The sequence below is a fragment of the Phocoena phocoena genome, chromosome 1 (assembly GCF_963924675.1).
Source record: "Phocoena phocoena chromosome 1, mPhoPho1.1, whole genome shotgun sequence".
Lineage (NCBI taxonomy): Eukaryota > Metazoa > Chordata > Mammalia > Artiodactyla > Phocoenidae > Phocoena > Phocoena phocoena.
The window spans coordinates 137,015,964-137,028,581 of NC_089219.1; the positions used below are offsets into that span (position 1 = coordinate 137,015,964).

Sequence of the window (12,618 nt, forward strand, 5' to 3'; positions counted from 1 at the left end):
ACCAGGGAGGTTATAAAAATACCCTATATACATGTGTACACTGGAGGCATTTTAAAAGTCATCAGAAGCTTGAAGGGTACAGTGTCTCAGCAGTTTCAGCTACTAAAACCCAACTGAAGTGTCTGTCATTTAAATTTGGATTGGCTCAGTTATTTGAATGGATGATAAAATTGAATTGTCATCTCAGGGAAAAAGGAACCAAGTTCACCTACCCATCCTTGCAATCACTCACAGGGTAAGAAAATCTGGTCCAGAACTCGTCTTTTTGACATTATAGTTTCTGAGTAAATGTAATCAACGTGCTGCCCCCGCCCCCCCAGCCCCCAAGGCAGAGTGCTGCAGGAACAAGGTAACTGCCATGACACCACCTCGGGGTCAGTCCGCTCACGGGAGCGGCTCATCTAAGGGTCACTCCAGAAATGCAGCTTGCACCTCTAGGGAGGAGGCTGTAGGAGAGCGCATGAATCCAGCAAGGGCCTGACCCTGGTGACCTCACCCGCCCTGTCCTCCCTTGAAGCCACAAGTTGCCAGCGCCCCCAAAGCCCAGTGCTTTTCATTCTTTTCCATTGGTTATTCCTACCACAAAAAACTGTGCTCGGGGAAGCACCCTCACCCTAGCACTTATCCCTGAAAACCAGTCACTGCATCTTCTGTCACAAAGTACTTCCGAGCCCTCTGTCCCCACTAACCGCCAGCTTTTGGGGGCAAAGGGACGCTGCCGCGACAGGATGTGAAACCCACCCAGGGGCCCGCATCCCCGATGGATGCCCCTGGATGGGCCAGCTCGTACTGTCTGGCGGGGGAAGGGTCTGAGCAGGGGGTGGGGGGCAGGAGGAGCTGCCAAGACGGATGGAATGAGCAACAGCCAACACGAGCCGAGTCTGCGAATTTTTCTGGATTCCTCGAAGGCCCTCCAGGGGGAGCGAGGTCCAGGGGGGCAAAGCAGGGCCCGTTGTCCTCGGATCCGGGCCAGGGGGCACCAGGAGTGTGCAGTCGTCGACTTCCTCTTCCTGCCGGCCCTCCCCAAGCTGGGCTGAAGGACCTGATCTCCATGGTGGGGTCACAGAGAGAAAAGTCAGCGCAGGCTGTGTTTCCAGGCGAGGGACGCGAGGGGCGGGCACACCGTGCACTGCTTCTCCCTCTCCCCTCAGGTTCCTGTGCAGGAGGAAGCGAGCTGGGGGCCCCGCTGTCACAGCACTAAGAAGAGGATGAGCACGACCAGGAGGACCACGAAGAGGACAGCGATGGCACACCACTGGCGCCGATCTGGAAGGCAGGACACGAGGGTCAGCTCTCCCGGGACTCGACGTCCCCCAAGGGACAGTGACAGGAAGCTTAAGGCAACACCTGGATGCAGACAGAATGGGCAGAGGCCCTGAACCTGCCCGGGCACCTGCACCTGCATTCACAACCCTGCCTGTCCCCTGAAAGTCAGCCTTGTAACAAGTACCTGCTTTGTGTCTCAAGTCTCTAATTAGAATCTATGGATCACAGTTCTCTGCTGGCAATCCCTGGAAAAGATGTTGCCGTTGGTATTACAGATCAAAGCTCGTCAGCTTTAATCTCCCACCAAAATCAAATCATTTAAACAGTAATCATGTTCTTTTCTTATGAGCACAATGGAAGGATAGAAAGGAGATGAAAGCTACTGCTGGTCACTTCAGGAAACAATGAGCTGAAAAAGCAAGCTGCAGTGATCACAGGGTGATGAACTTCACACCACCCCTGGGCAAGAAAGATCACTTAACCAGTAACTGTGTTAAAGTAACTGACACAGCTTATCTATAAATAAAAGTGGAATGTCTTTTCTGAAGCTTTCTGCCCTACTCACAATTTAGAACAGGTGCAGTAAACAAAGTAGCCAGAATCCATCTAAATGGCCTAGAGCAAGGAGGCCCCGAGGGACAGAAGGGCCCACACAGGCTCCCGCCCACAATCCTGACCGCGTCCCCCTAACTCTCAGGGCTGCTGGGAAAGCTACACAACACGAATGCCCTTGCACACTCTGCGGGCCCACGGTCGGGGCACAGGATGCTGTCTGCCGTCAGGATGCACCCTTCACTTGGTCAGATGTAGAAGAGCAAGCCTCTCTCCACAGAGGAGCCCTGCTGTTTTGCACAAAGGGTCAGGCTGAGATAAAGCCTGTGACAACACAGCTCAAATGCTGGAAGTAAGAGTTCCATTTAAGTAGAAATATAAAGGTACATACACTGATTCACCTAAAGTTTATTTGAAAGCCTGCAGATTTTAGCACACCAGAGCTATTGAGAATCACATTATAAAAAGGTCTGAATCTAAGAAAATACACTGCAGAACTCTCCGCAAAGCAATGCGCCAAGTCCACAAAACATGTACTTAAGTTACTTAAATGCCACGGACAGCAAAGTCTTAGAACCGGCCAACAGAACTGCTACCAAACAGTAGTAAGTAAAGCAAGTACCTCCCTAGTGGCTCATCCTGCTCTCCATCACACATGCTAGAAACTCACTTAGTAACTGGGGATTAGGGTCAAGACCTCAAGTCCATCTGTTCCTTTTCTGAAACAAGACTAGTCCACAAGGTGTGGGGAAGCAGAGCTGGCCTATAATAGTAATAGGCCTATAATAGTAATAGATAATAGGTTATAGTATTAATAGATAATAGTATTAATCTGTTTATCACTTCAGTGGTCCAGAAAACTCAAGTACCTAGCATTCTTTCATCTATTTTAAAATGTTTACGACAATTTAAAAGCCCTCTCGTTAAAATGATTAGTCTATATTCTAGGATGATACAGTCAAGGTAAATGCCTCCTAACAAGGCATCCTGCCATCACAGACCTGGAATTCCAATACTGAACCAGCTTCCCGTAACCCAACCCTCCCACCTCCACTCACTTTCTCTTCTGCAACTGCACTAAATAGGGGTTTTCATCAAGGAGGACAGCCATCACACAAGCTAGCACAACCCAGGAATGCTCTTTTAAATGCACTTTCCTCTGAAGTGTTAAGTTGCTTCTAGGAAGCATGAACTGGGCAACCCCGAGCTGTTACCCTAGCACACTTCACCCCAGAAGGGGCGGGTACTAACCACAAGGGCTTTTGTGATCTCAAGTCACAAAACCAGCTTTTTGCAAGCTCAGGACCTGCCTCAAAAAGTCAGGGGGAAAAAGGGGACTCCACAGGTTTTTCCCCCTCCCAATATAGTCTCTTCCCCTAAAGAGAAAAGATGAACAACAGAATTTGGGAAAGTGAGGGGAAGAAAACCTTGGTATCCACACAAAAGAATATACTTTTTGAGGGTAGGAGATTGACAAGATTAGTCTCTCTTGGGTCATTCAAAACAGTAAGCATGGCATCTTGGGTGATTTCTGCCCAGGAAGCGGCCAGCACGGTGCAGGGGTGGGGGGGAGGGTTGGGGGGGGGGAGCAGAGGTCTCGCCTCTGCAGGGCTGTGGAGCGTGGGCGTGCAGTTACTGCCTAATCAAACTTCAGCGTGTCTTGACACTTTTTTTATGCACAGGCTTGGTTGAAAAGCGGTGAACTTTCCTAAAAGTTATGGAGGAAAACACAAATTGCCTCGCTGTCAAATTGAAGCCAACACCGCCAAGTAGGAGGCCCCGAGCAATTCTCTGGGGAGCAAACAGAGATTAAAATGAGCCCCACAGGCAAGCTGTCCAAACCTAAGGGCCTTTCAGGCTAAAGGCTCTGTTTCCTGGCTCTCTTTCTTAGACAAACATAACTGAAGTTCTTACTTTGCTCCCCAAACTTTTCTTCTGGGAGAAAGTAGGAGAAGGCATAAGCAGGCCTAGTGCTATTTATACACACTGAAACACTTACCACAATGCAAGTACTTTTCTAAATTATTCATACCCAGAATGCTGGGGACAAGGACACAGTGCATCTTTGTTCCGCTGCTCTTCTCCAAACAAAACTGGTGCTGAAGTAGCTACTTGACTTTGCGACTAATACATAAACTAGTGAGAGATCTGGTTGAAATTGGTTATATGATACTTCAGTAAAACGCTTTTTTTTTTTTTTTTTTTAAAAGAGGGGTCGGGGGTAAGAGGAGAGAACAGAGGGAAGCAGGAGAGGACTTTGCAAACCTCCCTCTAGGTGTGCGGAGGACGAACTAAGCTGGTGCCTGCCGCAGGCAGTGAAGAGCCTGCTAGAAGCATGAAGATATTTGCCCCTGGAGAGGATGAAGGAAACCGGGAAGCTAGGAGCTTCCCTTTGTCTTGAATATAACAGGTCCTTTGCCCCCAGGGCCATCTTCCACCTGTCTTATCCTTTATTTTTTTTCAAACAAACATTTACTATGTACTAATACACGAGAGACACCATTAAACGCTTGTACACTAATTATTATTTCATTTAATCCTCACAATGACCTTGAAGAATGTCTCAGTTCCTCCCTTCACCCGGAGACTCCCACAAATAAAGGGAAAAAAAGATACTGGATTTTCTTTTGACTTAAAAAGGTATTATTTCTCATATAATAGGGAAGATGGGTTGTAGTAACAAAAAAAATAGTCACTGGAAAACATCTTCCTACACAGTAACTGATTTGAAAAATGTTGCTTCTTTATCCCCCCAGCCTGGTGCAAATTTGCTGGAATAGTTTACTACAAATTTAAATAAAAACAGTTTAAATGAGATCTGCAAGGCCATCTTATTCTGAAATGGTAGAGGTTTTTCTTTCGGTGAAAAGTCAGTCCAGGAGAAACAGTAACTGGCTCTTAATTACTGTTTTAAAATGAATTCCCTATTTTGGCAAGGAAATAGGAAAAAAAAAAGAAAAAGAAGGATTTTGTAATTGTAAAGAAAGTTACTCCACCAGAAGGAACGTCACCCGACACCATCAGCCTTGCACGGTGTGGACCACAGAGGCACTTCCCAGGTGAAGGCCACGAGCAGGAGACAAAGCCCGTGCGTGCTGGTCTTCTACTCTCTGACCCCAAAGCATGAGAAAAATGTGCCAGAGGAAAGGGATCTGAATGGGCACACCTGTGAGACCCCCTAGACTGTGTCTCTAGAATTTAGTAAGAATTCTCGAGCTTAAAAGCACATACATACCACTGGTCATGTGAGATACTTTTGCAAGTTTCTTCATCACATTGTCCAGCCGAGACTGAGTGCTCTCCAACTCGTGAGAGAAATCATCCAACATACTAGAAAGACAAGCAGACGCAGGAGGCAGCTGGTCAGCACAGTCTGCAGATACACTGGCCATGGATCTGGGCCTCAGTTTTAGCAAACATCAAACAGGCAACGTTGGGGTCAAGCCCCCAGTCTTTTATCCTTAGGACAAGATACGTTTTTGATTTCAGAATTTTGGAAATTTAAAGAAGTAGTAAGTTACACTGTGTATTAGCCAAGCCCCCAGCAGGGTCTGGGACAGTCCCCATAATCAAACACACAAGTTAATATTTCTGCAAAGAAAACTATGAGGAGTCATAGCTGCAGTCAGTTCAGGTTAGGTTTTTCTGTAACATGAGCTTGCTGAAAATTTTTTTTTAATTTTGAATTTTTTAGAGCTTTCTAGATTTCAGAATTGCAGACAAGGCCAGTGTGGACCTGACCATACAATAATACAAACTCAGCAGCAGTGCAGTGTAGCAGAAAGAATACGGTGTGAAGCCAGACAACCAGGCTTTGCCACTTGCTACCTTGGACAAGGGACCCTGTTTGCTTATCTGTAAAATGGGGCAATCCTATCAGCGCAGCTTCCCTGCCAGGATTCCTGTAATACACAAAGCACTTTACAGCAACGTAAGTTAAGAAATACACTTGGATCAAATAAGCACCTCCTTTAAGGCACCCGGTGCTTTATCATAAAGCTGGCGGCCTCAGGACTGAGTTCCTGACGGTGTGTGCGCCTCATCTACACCCACAGAGGACAAGCTCACACTGGTTGCTGTCCAAGGTGCAGGTGGGAAAGAAGACACCAAAATACTTACACCAACGGTGTTTAATTTCATAAATTACTAAGCATTCCAGACTTTTCAGCTTAAGATTAGTGTATGATTCTCCTGAGGCTAGAACGTGACATACCAGTTAGCACCGGCGGGCTTACTAACCAGGCTGTACTCCTCTGGCAGCATCAAGGGCAGCTGGAACTACTGGTCTTGGTCTGTGCCCACACGAGGCACCTGACAGCCCTGCAGGATTCCAGTAACCAACTCCTCATTAAGTCAATCATTAAATAAACTCCATGTTGACAACTAAATAAACAAGCCTTTGTCCCTTACCTGAATTTTCAAATTAAAACATTTGTAGCTCATTTTAGATCCTGGTAGCATCTGGGCCCTGCAGCTGGCAGACCTATCCGGGCAGGGCCAAATGCTGAGCTACTTTTCTTACTGAAGACAAAAACGGGTAAGTCATCCAACCTCCAGCCCAAGTACACCCACTAACCACCCACTAACCAAGTTTCTAGCCCAGCTCTAACTAACTCAGCGCTGTCCAGAAGAAATACAATGTGAGTCACATATGCCGCTTAGTATTTTTTAGTAGCCACATTAGAAAAGGGGGGGGGAATTAATTTTAACGACCTATTTGGCCCAATATACCTAAAAATTATCATTTTGACATGTAATTTTACATTTTATTCATACTAAGTCTTCAGAATCTGGTATGCATTTACGCTCAAGGCCCTTCTCAGTTCAGACTGGCCACATTTCATGTACTTGATGGCTGGTGGCTATTGTACTGGACAGCAGAGGTCTAAGTCCAAGACCCATGTTTTTTCCTTTTAATTTACTTACTATTTTTATTAGAGTTATACACATACACGGTTTGTAGAGCTAAACAGACCTACAAGGCCTCTTATTAAAAAAAACACAGTTGTCTCGCATCCCCGAGGGCCACTGCTTTCAGCCCCTCACACTATTCTCTTGGTGCTTTCTCCAGTTTTTGAAGCTACACACTGGCACCTCAGTATCCCGACCCTGCTGACTCCGCACAATGAAAAGCTAGGGCTTAGCCCTCCTCCCATTTTATACCCCACATCAGCATCCTTCCCACTTCTCTTGCCCCTTCCTTCCTTCCAATATAATTGGGTCACAGTTTGATAAGGTCAACATTCAGGGTTTACACTATCATAAGTGAGGAAACGCTCCTCTCCCAGCTCGGGGGTTTGGGGCATGAATCACACCGCTCCTTGGCTCTCCCCTCTGCTAGCCGAAGATTTGGCTTTCTCAGGTCTGTTGAGTCAGTAACCATTCATCTATTTTGCAGTATCTAAAATGTAAAGGTCATTGCTTCTTATTCCAAGCTCTATGTCCCCATAGATTTTATGCCGTTAAAAAAAAATTCCTGGGCTTCCCTGGTGGCTCAGTGGTTGAGAGTCTGCACGGGTTTGTGTCCCGGTCTGGGAGGATCCCACACGCCACGGAGCGGCTGGGCCCGTGAGCCATGGCCACTGAGCCTGCGCGTCCGGAGCCTGTGCTCCACAACGGGAGAGGCCACCGCAGCGAGAGGCCTGCGTACCGCCAAAAAAAAAAAAAAAAAAAAAAAAAAAATCCCTCTGTTCCTGTTCTAGTGGACTTTAGAGAAAAAGCAGAGATAAGAGGTTGTGTTCAGTTCACCATCTGTAACCAGAAGTCTGCCAGGCTCTACCTCTACCCAACCAGGGAAACTGCTCAAGTAATTAGTCCTTTCCCATCCCCACAATACATTTGAGGGTAAGAATGCATTTTAGACAAATTAAACTGCATGCCTAGATTCTCATTCTGCCAGCTTCCGACCTGGTCTCCCTGCTTCCAGTCTTTTCCACCGTGGTTCATCATCTAAACCACAGAACGATGGGCTTCCCCCAAAACGTAAACCTGACCACAGCATTACTAACACAACCTTCGCTGGGGCTGTGTTTCCCACTGCCCTTTGAATAAAAAGTCCGAACTCCTTAACATGGCTTCTAGGGCCTTCCCTGATCTGTTCTCTGCCTCCCTGACTTGACTTCTGCAACCTCCCTCTCAATCCCCATGCTCTAGACACACTAAACCTCTCTGTTCTGTGCACTTTTTCACCCTGAAATCATCACAGGGCTCTTTCTTCCTTCCGATAGCCCCTCCCCTCTCCCCCACCTCTCCCACCCAGTCTCACCCCACCTGGCTACCTTCTACTCATCCTTCTGGTCCCAGTTAAACCACTCTTCTCTTCTCAGGGACTTTAGACTGAGTCAGGTCTGCAGTTCAGGCTATTAGGGCCCTCAAGGCACCACGCATCCCCTACCGCGGTAGCCTAGCCCTCCACTTCTGTCATCACTTAACGACTTGCACCATTTATGCAACATCTGTTCCATCCAGTGACCAGTAAACTGTGATGGCAGGGACACTGTCTATTCTCTGGGCTCCTCTGTGGATACCCAGGGGCCTTCCAGTAGAACAAGATGCCCAATTTGAATTTGTAATGAATGAATCCATAACGTTGAACACAAAATCGAGGTAGGAGAGTTTCTGAAATACCCTAGTGGAACAATTATTTTTTTCAGAAAAGGTATTTGTAAAATGGTAAAGGTATTATATATATATGGTAGCATTTAAGAATGCTGTTTTTGGTGTCATACTTCAGGAGTGCACAAAGAGATTGTTCTTAAGGAAAAACAAATCCAGTTATATTTTCTTGCGTTTTCTTTTTCTTTTTGTGGGGGAAGAAGTTTTTATCAGTTGGAATTAAATTGATACTTTTTTCCCCATAAAATTAAAATTAAAGATACAGAGCAGAAAGTCCAGTTGAATGTAGTGGGAGAGGCATGGGATGTTAAGTTAGCCCATGTCCTATCCTCTTTGGGACAAAAATCTCCACAGAGCTTACACAGCCATATCAGTTTCACATTTCTATTCACAACAATACTTCAAATACCTGTTTGGAGGAATTTGTTCCTGTTTTTGCAGGTGTTTAAAAATGTTAATAACTTTGCCTAAACCCTGTTGAAAATTGTATCTGACAGATTCGCTTCTTTTGGAGAGACCATTCTGTGAAACAGAATAAAGATGCAGCTATAAGCAAAATAGCTTTTGGTTTTACTAGCCATGTAACTGTCAGGCTCTTTATAGGTCCCTAAGACGGCTTTTCCCGCCATTTCTCTGCGGCAAGAGGGGCATCTTGGTACTCACACTGCCTGCTCCTCCAGCTCCCCTCCGATGCGCTGGGACATGTTCTTCAGCACCCCGATGCTGCCAGAGACCAGCTCCAACTGCTCATCCTGCTGTTCCACGATCAGCTGGTGCCAGAGAAATGGGAAATCAGCAATTAAAATCCATCTTACCTGGTTCCAAGCCCAGCACTCTAGCAGCTGCTAGCTTCCTTGCCAACTCGGGACAATTCACATTCAGAAGCAAAGCCCAGAAATCAAAGGACCAGACCGTTGCCTCGGAGAACACGCTGCTCAAAAGGCTGGGTTGTAAAGCTACTGATCTCCCCTGCTGATCCAACTTGTGAACAGTCAGCGGGGCTTGAAACCACCCAGAGAGATTTACCCTGGTTGGCTGAAGTCCAACAAGGGACAGACAATGGCCGAAAGCACCTGTGCAGTGACCACAGACGCATGGGGACGCTTGGGAAGAGGAAGCCCGCTGCCAGGGTCAAGGTCTCAATCGGCAACAGCCGGCCACAGCTTAACTACAAGAGAAAGTCTGGCAGATCTCTAGATGTGGGAAAACTACGCACACAGAGTCCTTTGCTCCCTCCCCAAGGACAACTAGAGGAGGCTCTGTGACAGCAAGCAGACAACTTCAGAGCCATAGTTACTTTTAACTGTGTTGTAGTCGCCTTTTTATTAAAAAAAAAGAAGTGTGCTTGGTTAATAGCAATGTAAGTAGACAAATGGTTAAGCAGACATGCTAATAGAAGAACAAAAGAACACATAACCTACATTGAATATATAAAAAACAGTATTTAAGAACCAGTAGTTTTGATGGATAGATAATCCTCAAATCCCCAGATGCTTCATCATTAGCTTCCTTTTATTAATACAACTACATATCAAAAGCAACAATACAAGGGTAATCAACCTCACTTTCCTTCTACCCCTTAACCTCCACCAAAGCAATCATTTTTATATATAATGGAACCAAAAATTTCAATGAAAAAACAAGGACTAAATTTTTCTCGAAGTGCCTTTGTTGAAATGAACAAAAGCCGAACACAGAAGTGGAGGCTGAGGAAGAGGCTGCTGTATTTTTAAACCAATGGCCTCCTCTGTCAGTTTCGGGTGTCTGGTCTGCTTGTCCTAAGAAATCTAATCAAGATTGGTTCTCTGGAAACTCATGCTCTGAAGGACGTTTTAAACAGCCTTTCTATATGCAATCATCACACAGGTAGACTCAGGCAGCTGCAGGGCGAGCTCTGGTCCATCCTGCCTGTCATTAGCAACAAAGCCCCCGGGGTGGCAGAGAAGCGGGGAGGGAGGTACCTGGCCTCCCACCTCCCTGTGCTCGGCTGGTGGTTCTCAGGTACCTGCTGCTGTGCCTGTTGCTCCTCGATGAAATGGGAGTTGGCCAACTGGAGCTCCTGGTCAAGGCGCCCATATTTATCCATCGTTCCAGTGCTCCAGTTCTGTCCGCCACTGTCTCCTAGCAGGGCCTGCGAGAGTGGGGCAGGGGGCAGCAGGGCAGAAGAAACAAACCATTACTATCTCTGAACAAATACCCCATCACCATGATACAAAGATTTCTCCCAGTGCTCATAAGCTGGCCTCCCTGGGGTCAGCCTTTTATGTAGTGGTGTAGGGTAGTGCCTGTGGGGTACAATTTAAGGAATGCCAGGAAGGGTACTCTCTATTTCCAAGCTCTCCCAACAGGACTCACAAATGGGCTCTGTCCCATTAAAATGCCAATAAGTGTCAACTTGAAATCAACAAACACCCATCTGTGTACTGCTTTGTGGATCTGAAGGCACTTGGTCTCTGTGGGCCAGTTCTTCCTAGCACCCTTGGAAGTTCACCAGAGACCTGTTGTAGGTTCTAGTCTAACTGATTCCAGACAGCTAGAGTCCTTTCTATTTAAGTATGACCCAGGGAAGTTTTGGTTCTTTGGAGGGGAGAGGAGAGAGTTCCCTAAAATGACAAGAAGCTAAGGCACAACCCCTCACACACAGAAGGCGCAAGAACCATCAATGTGTATTCAATGTAATCCACAGATAAATCCCAATGCCCTTCAGGTGAACTAAAAGGCTACAGGTTTCCCAGACAGAACTGGGGGTTGCTTCACCAGGCAGCATGGCCACAGAGGGTGCGTGACCCTGATGACCCAGGCAAGCATTGGCCCTGAAGTCAGTTCTCGACCTGGGCCCCCAGACGCCAGGGTCAGGTTTCTCAGTGTGAATATGAGGAAGTTTGTAGCCAGAAAAGGATAAGTTTGGGAATGTCTTCCTTCCTTGAAGAGGCCAGCCAACAATGTGAGCTGGCCCTGCCTGGAATGCCCACAAGCCTTTCTGACTTGGCCAAAGTACTGCTCAAACCAGCCCTGCACAAAGAATTGGAAGACACTGGCGAATAGGATTCTTCCTTGAAGAGCTGTCAGATCTCACCAGGTACTTTTTAGCTCTGGAACTGTTCAAAGCCTACCTGACTACTTGGTTCTGTCTGAAAAGCCCTCCCATAGCCCCTCAATGTTGACATTAGCCTCACCTGACTTTCAGATGTGAATTCAGTCAAATGGCCACACCTGAGGCTAAGTTCAGGGATGCTCAGGATGCATCTTAGGTTCTGAGGCAGTTATGAGAAGAAAATCAGGAGGCCTGAGAGCTTCCAGCAGCCCAGGACCTCAGTCAGGAGTCTGGATGGTAACTGTCTCCGGTATAAGGCAGACCCAAGGCTTTTTGGGGATGGCTCTGCTCCAAACTGGTTGCAGGGCTGTCAAGATTTCAAAGGTCGGGCTCATTCTGATGCGAAGGCTCTAAGGACTCTATGGAGGATACTGGGGCCTAGTGATAATTTTTTCAAGGTCAGAGAAAGGCTACAGTGCATCATTAGGCTATGGGCAGAGAACTGGAGCTCCCGGGGTCACAGTCAGGGCTATTTTTTCTAGCTTACCTATGGTCTAGTCTTGGGTGGACATACGTCATGCTGCTAAGAGTCATCTGTGCTTTATTGTGAGGCAGTTTAGATTTCCTCAGTCTGACCTCCAGGAGTCTGGTTAGTGGGACAGAAGATAGAGGGCCCAGAGCACCAAGGACCAGCCTGTGTGCAGGTGCCAGAGCAGGAGGTCCTGGCTAAGCAAGGAGCACCTGGTGCTAGATGAAGCATCGAGGTGGACTGTGCCTGTGTGAGTGCTTAGAGAACCCTGGCCCCGCTTTTCCTTGAAACGCTGTGACTCGGAGGCATTTTACTCACCGCCCAAAACAAAATTCCCAGCCATACTTGGAAAGGCTACGTATAAACACACATTTTATTTATTTATGTTAGTTCAAATATACTATCTAGAGAATAAAAATTCAAATAGAAGTAATAGAGGATAGGTGTTACTGTTCACTGTCGAAACTAGTGATACTTCAGGTAACTGTCACTCAACTTCTGTAAGCTGAAGCAGAAACGAAAAGGGGACTCCAAAATTTGGCCAGCCTGCGGCCGTTCACTAGCTTCTCTTAAGAGTTAGTGCCAGATGGGATGGCTAGCTAATGGCTTTCCTAGCTGCACT

General features: G+C 46.8%; 1 protein-coding gene across 2 annotated transcripts in view; it reads right to left on the minus strand.

The window, feature by feature from the left end:
* Positions 1 to 1,189: 1,189 nt before the first annotated feature.
* The window catches only part of STX6 (syntaxin 6), a 39,380-nt gene continuing 27,951 nt past the window's right edge, over positions 1,190 to 12,618 (minus strand). The window contains exons 2-5 of one of the 2 annotated variants that reach the window (XM_065885337.1): positions 10,439 to 10,564; positions 9,097 to 9,203; positions 5,054 to 5,148; positions 1,190 to 1,266 (exon numbers count right to left, since the gene is read on the minus strand). In XM_065885337.1, the coding sequence (XP_065741409.1) occupies positions 1,190 to 1,266; positions 5,054 to 5,148; positions 9,097 to 9,203; positions 10,439 to 10,564 (405 nt within the window). Of the gene's footprint in view, positions 1,267 to 5,053; positions 5,149 to 8,602; positions 9,204 to 10,438; positions 10,565 to 12,618 lie in introns of those variants that run through there. The other variant, XM_065885328.1, reaches the window with a different exon arrangement.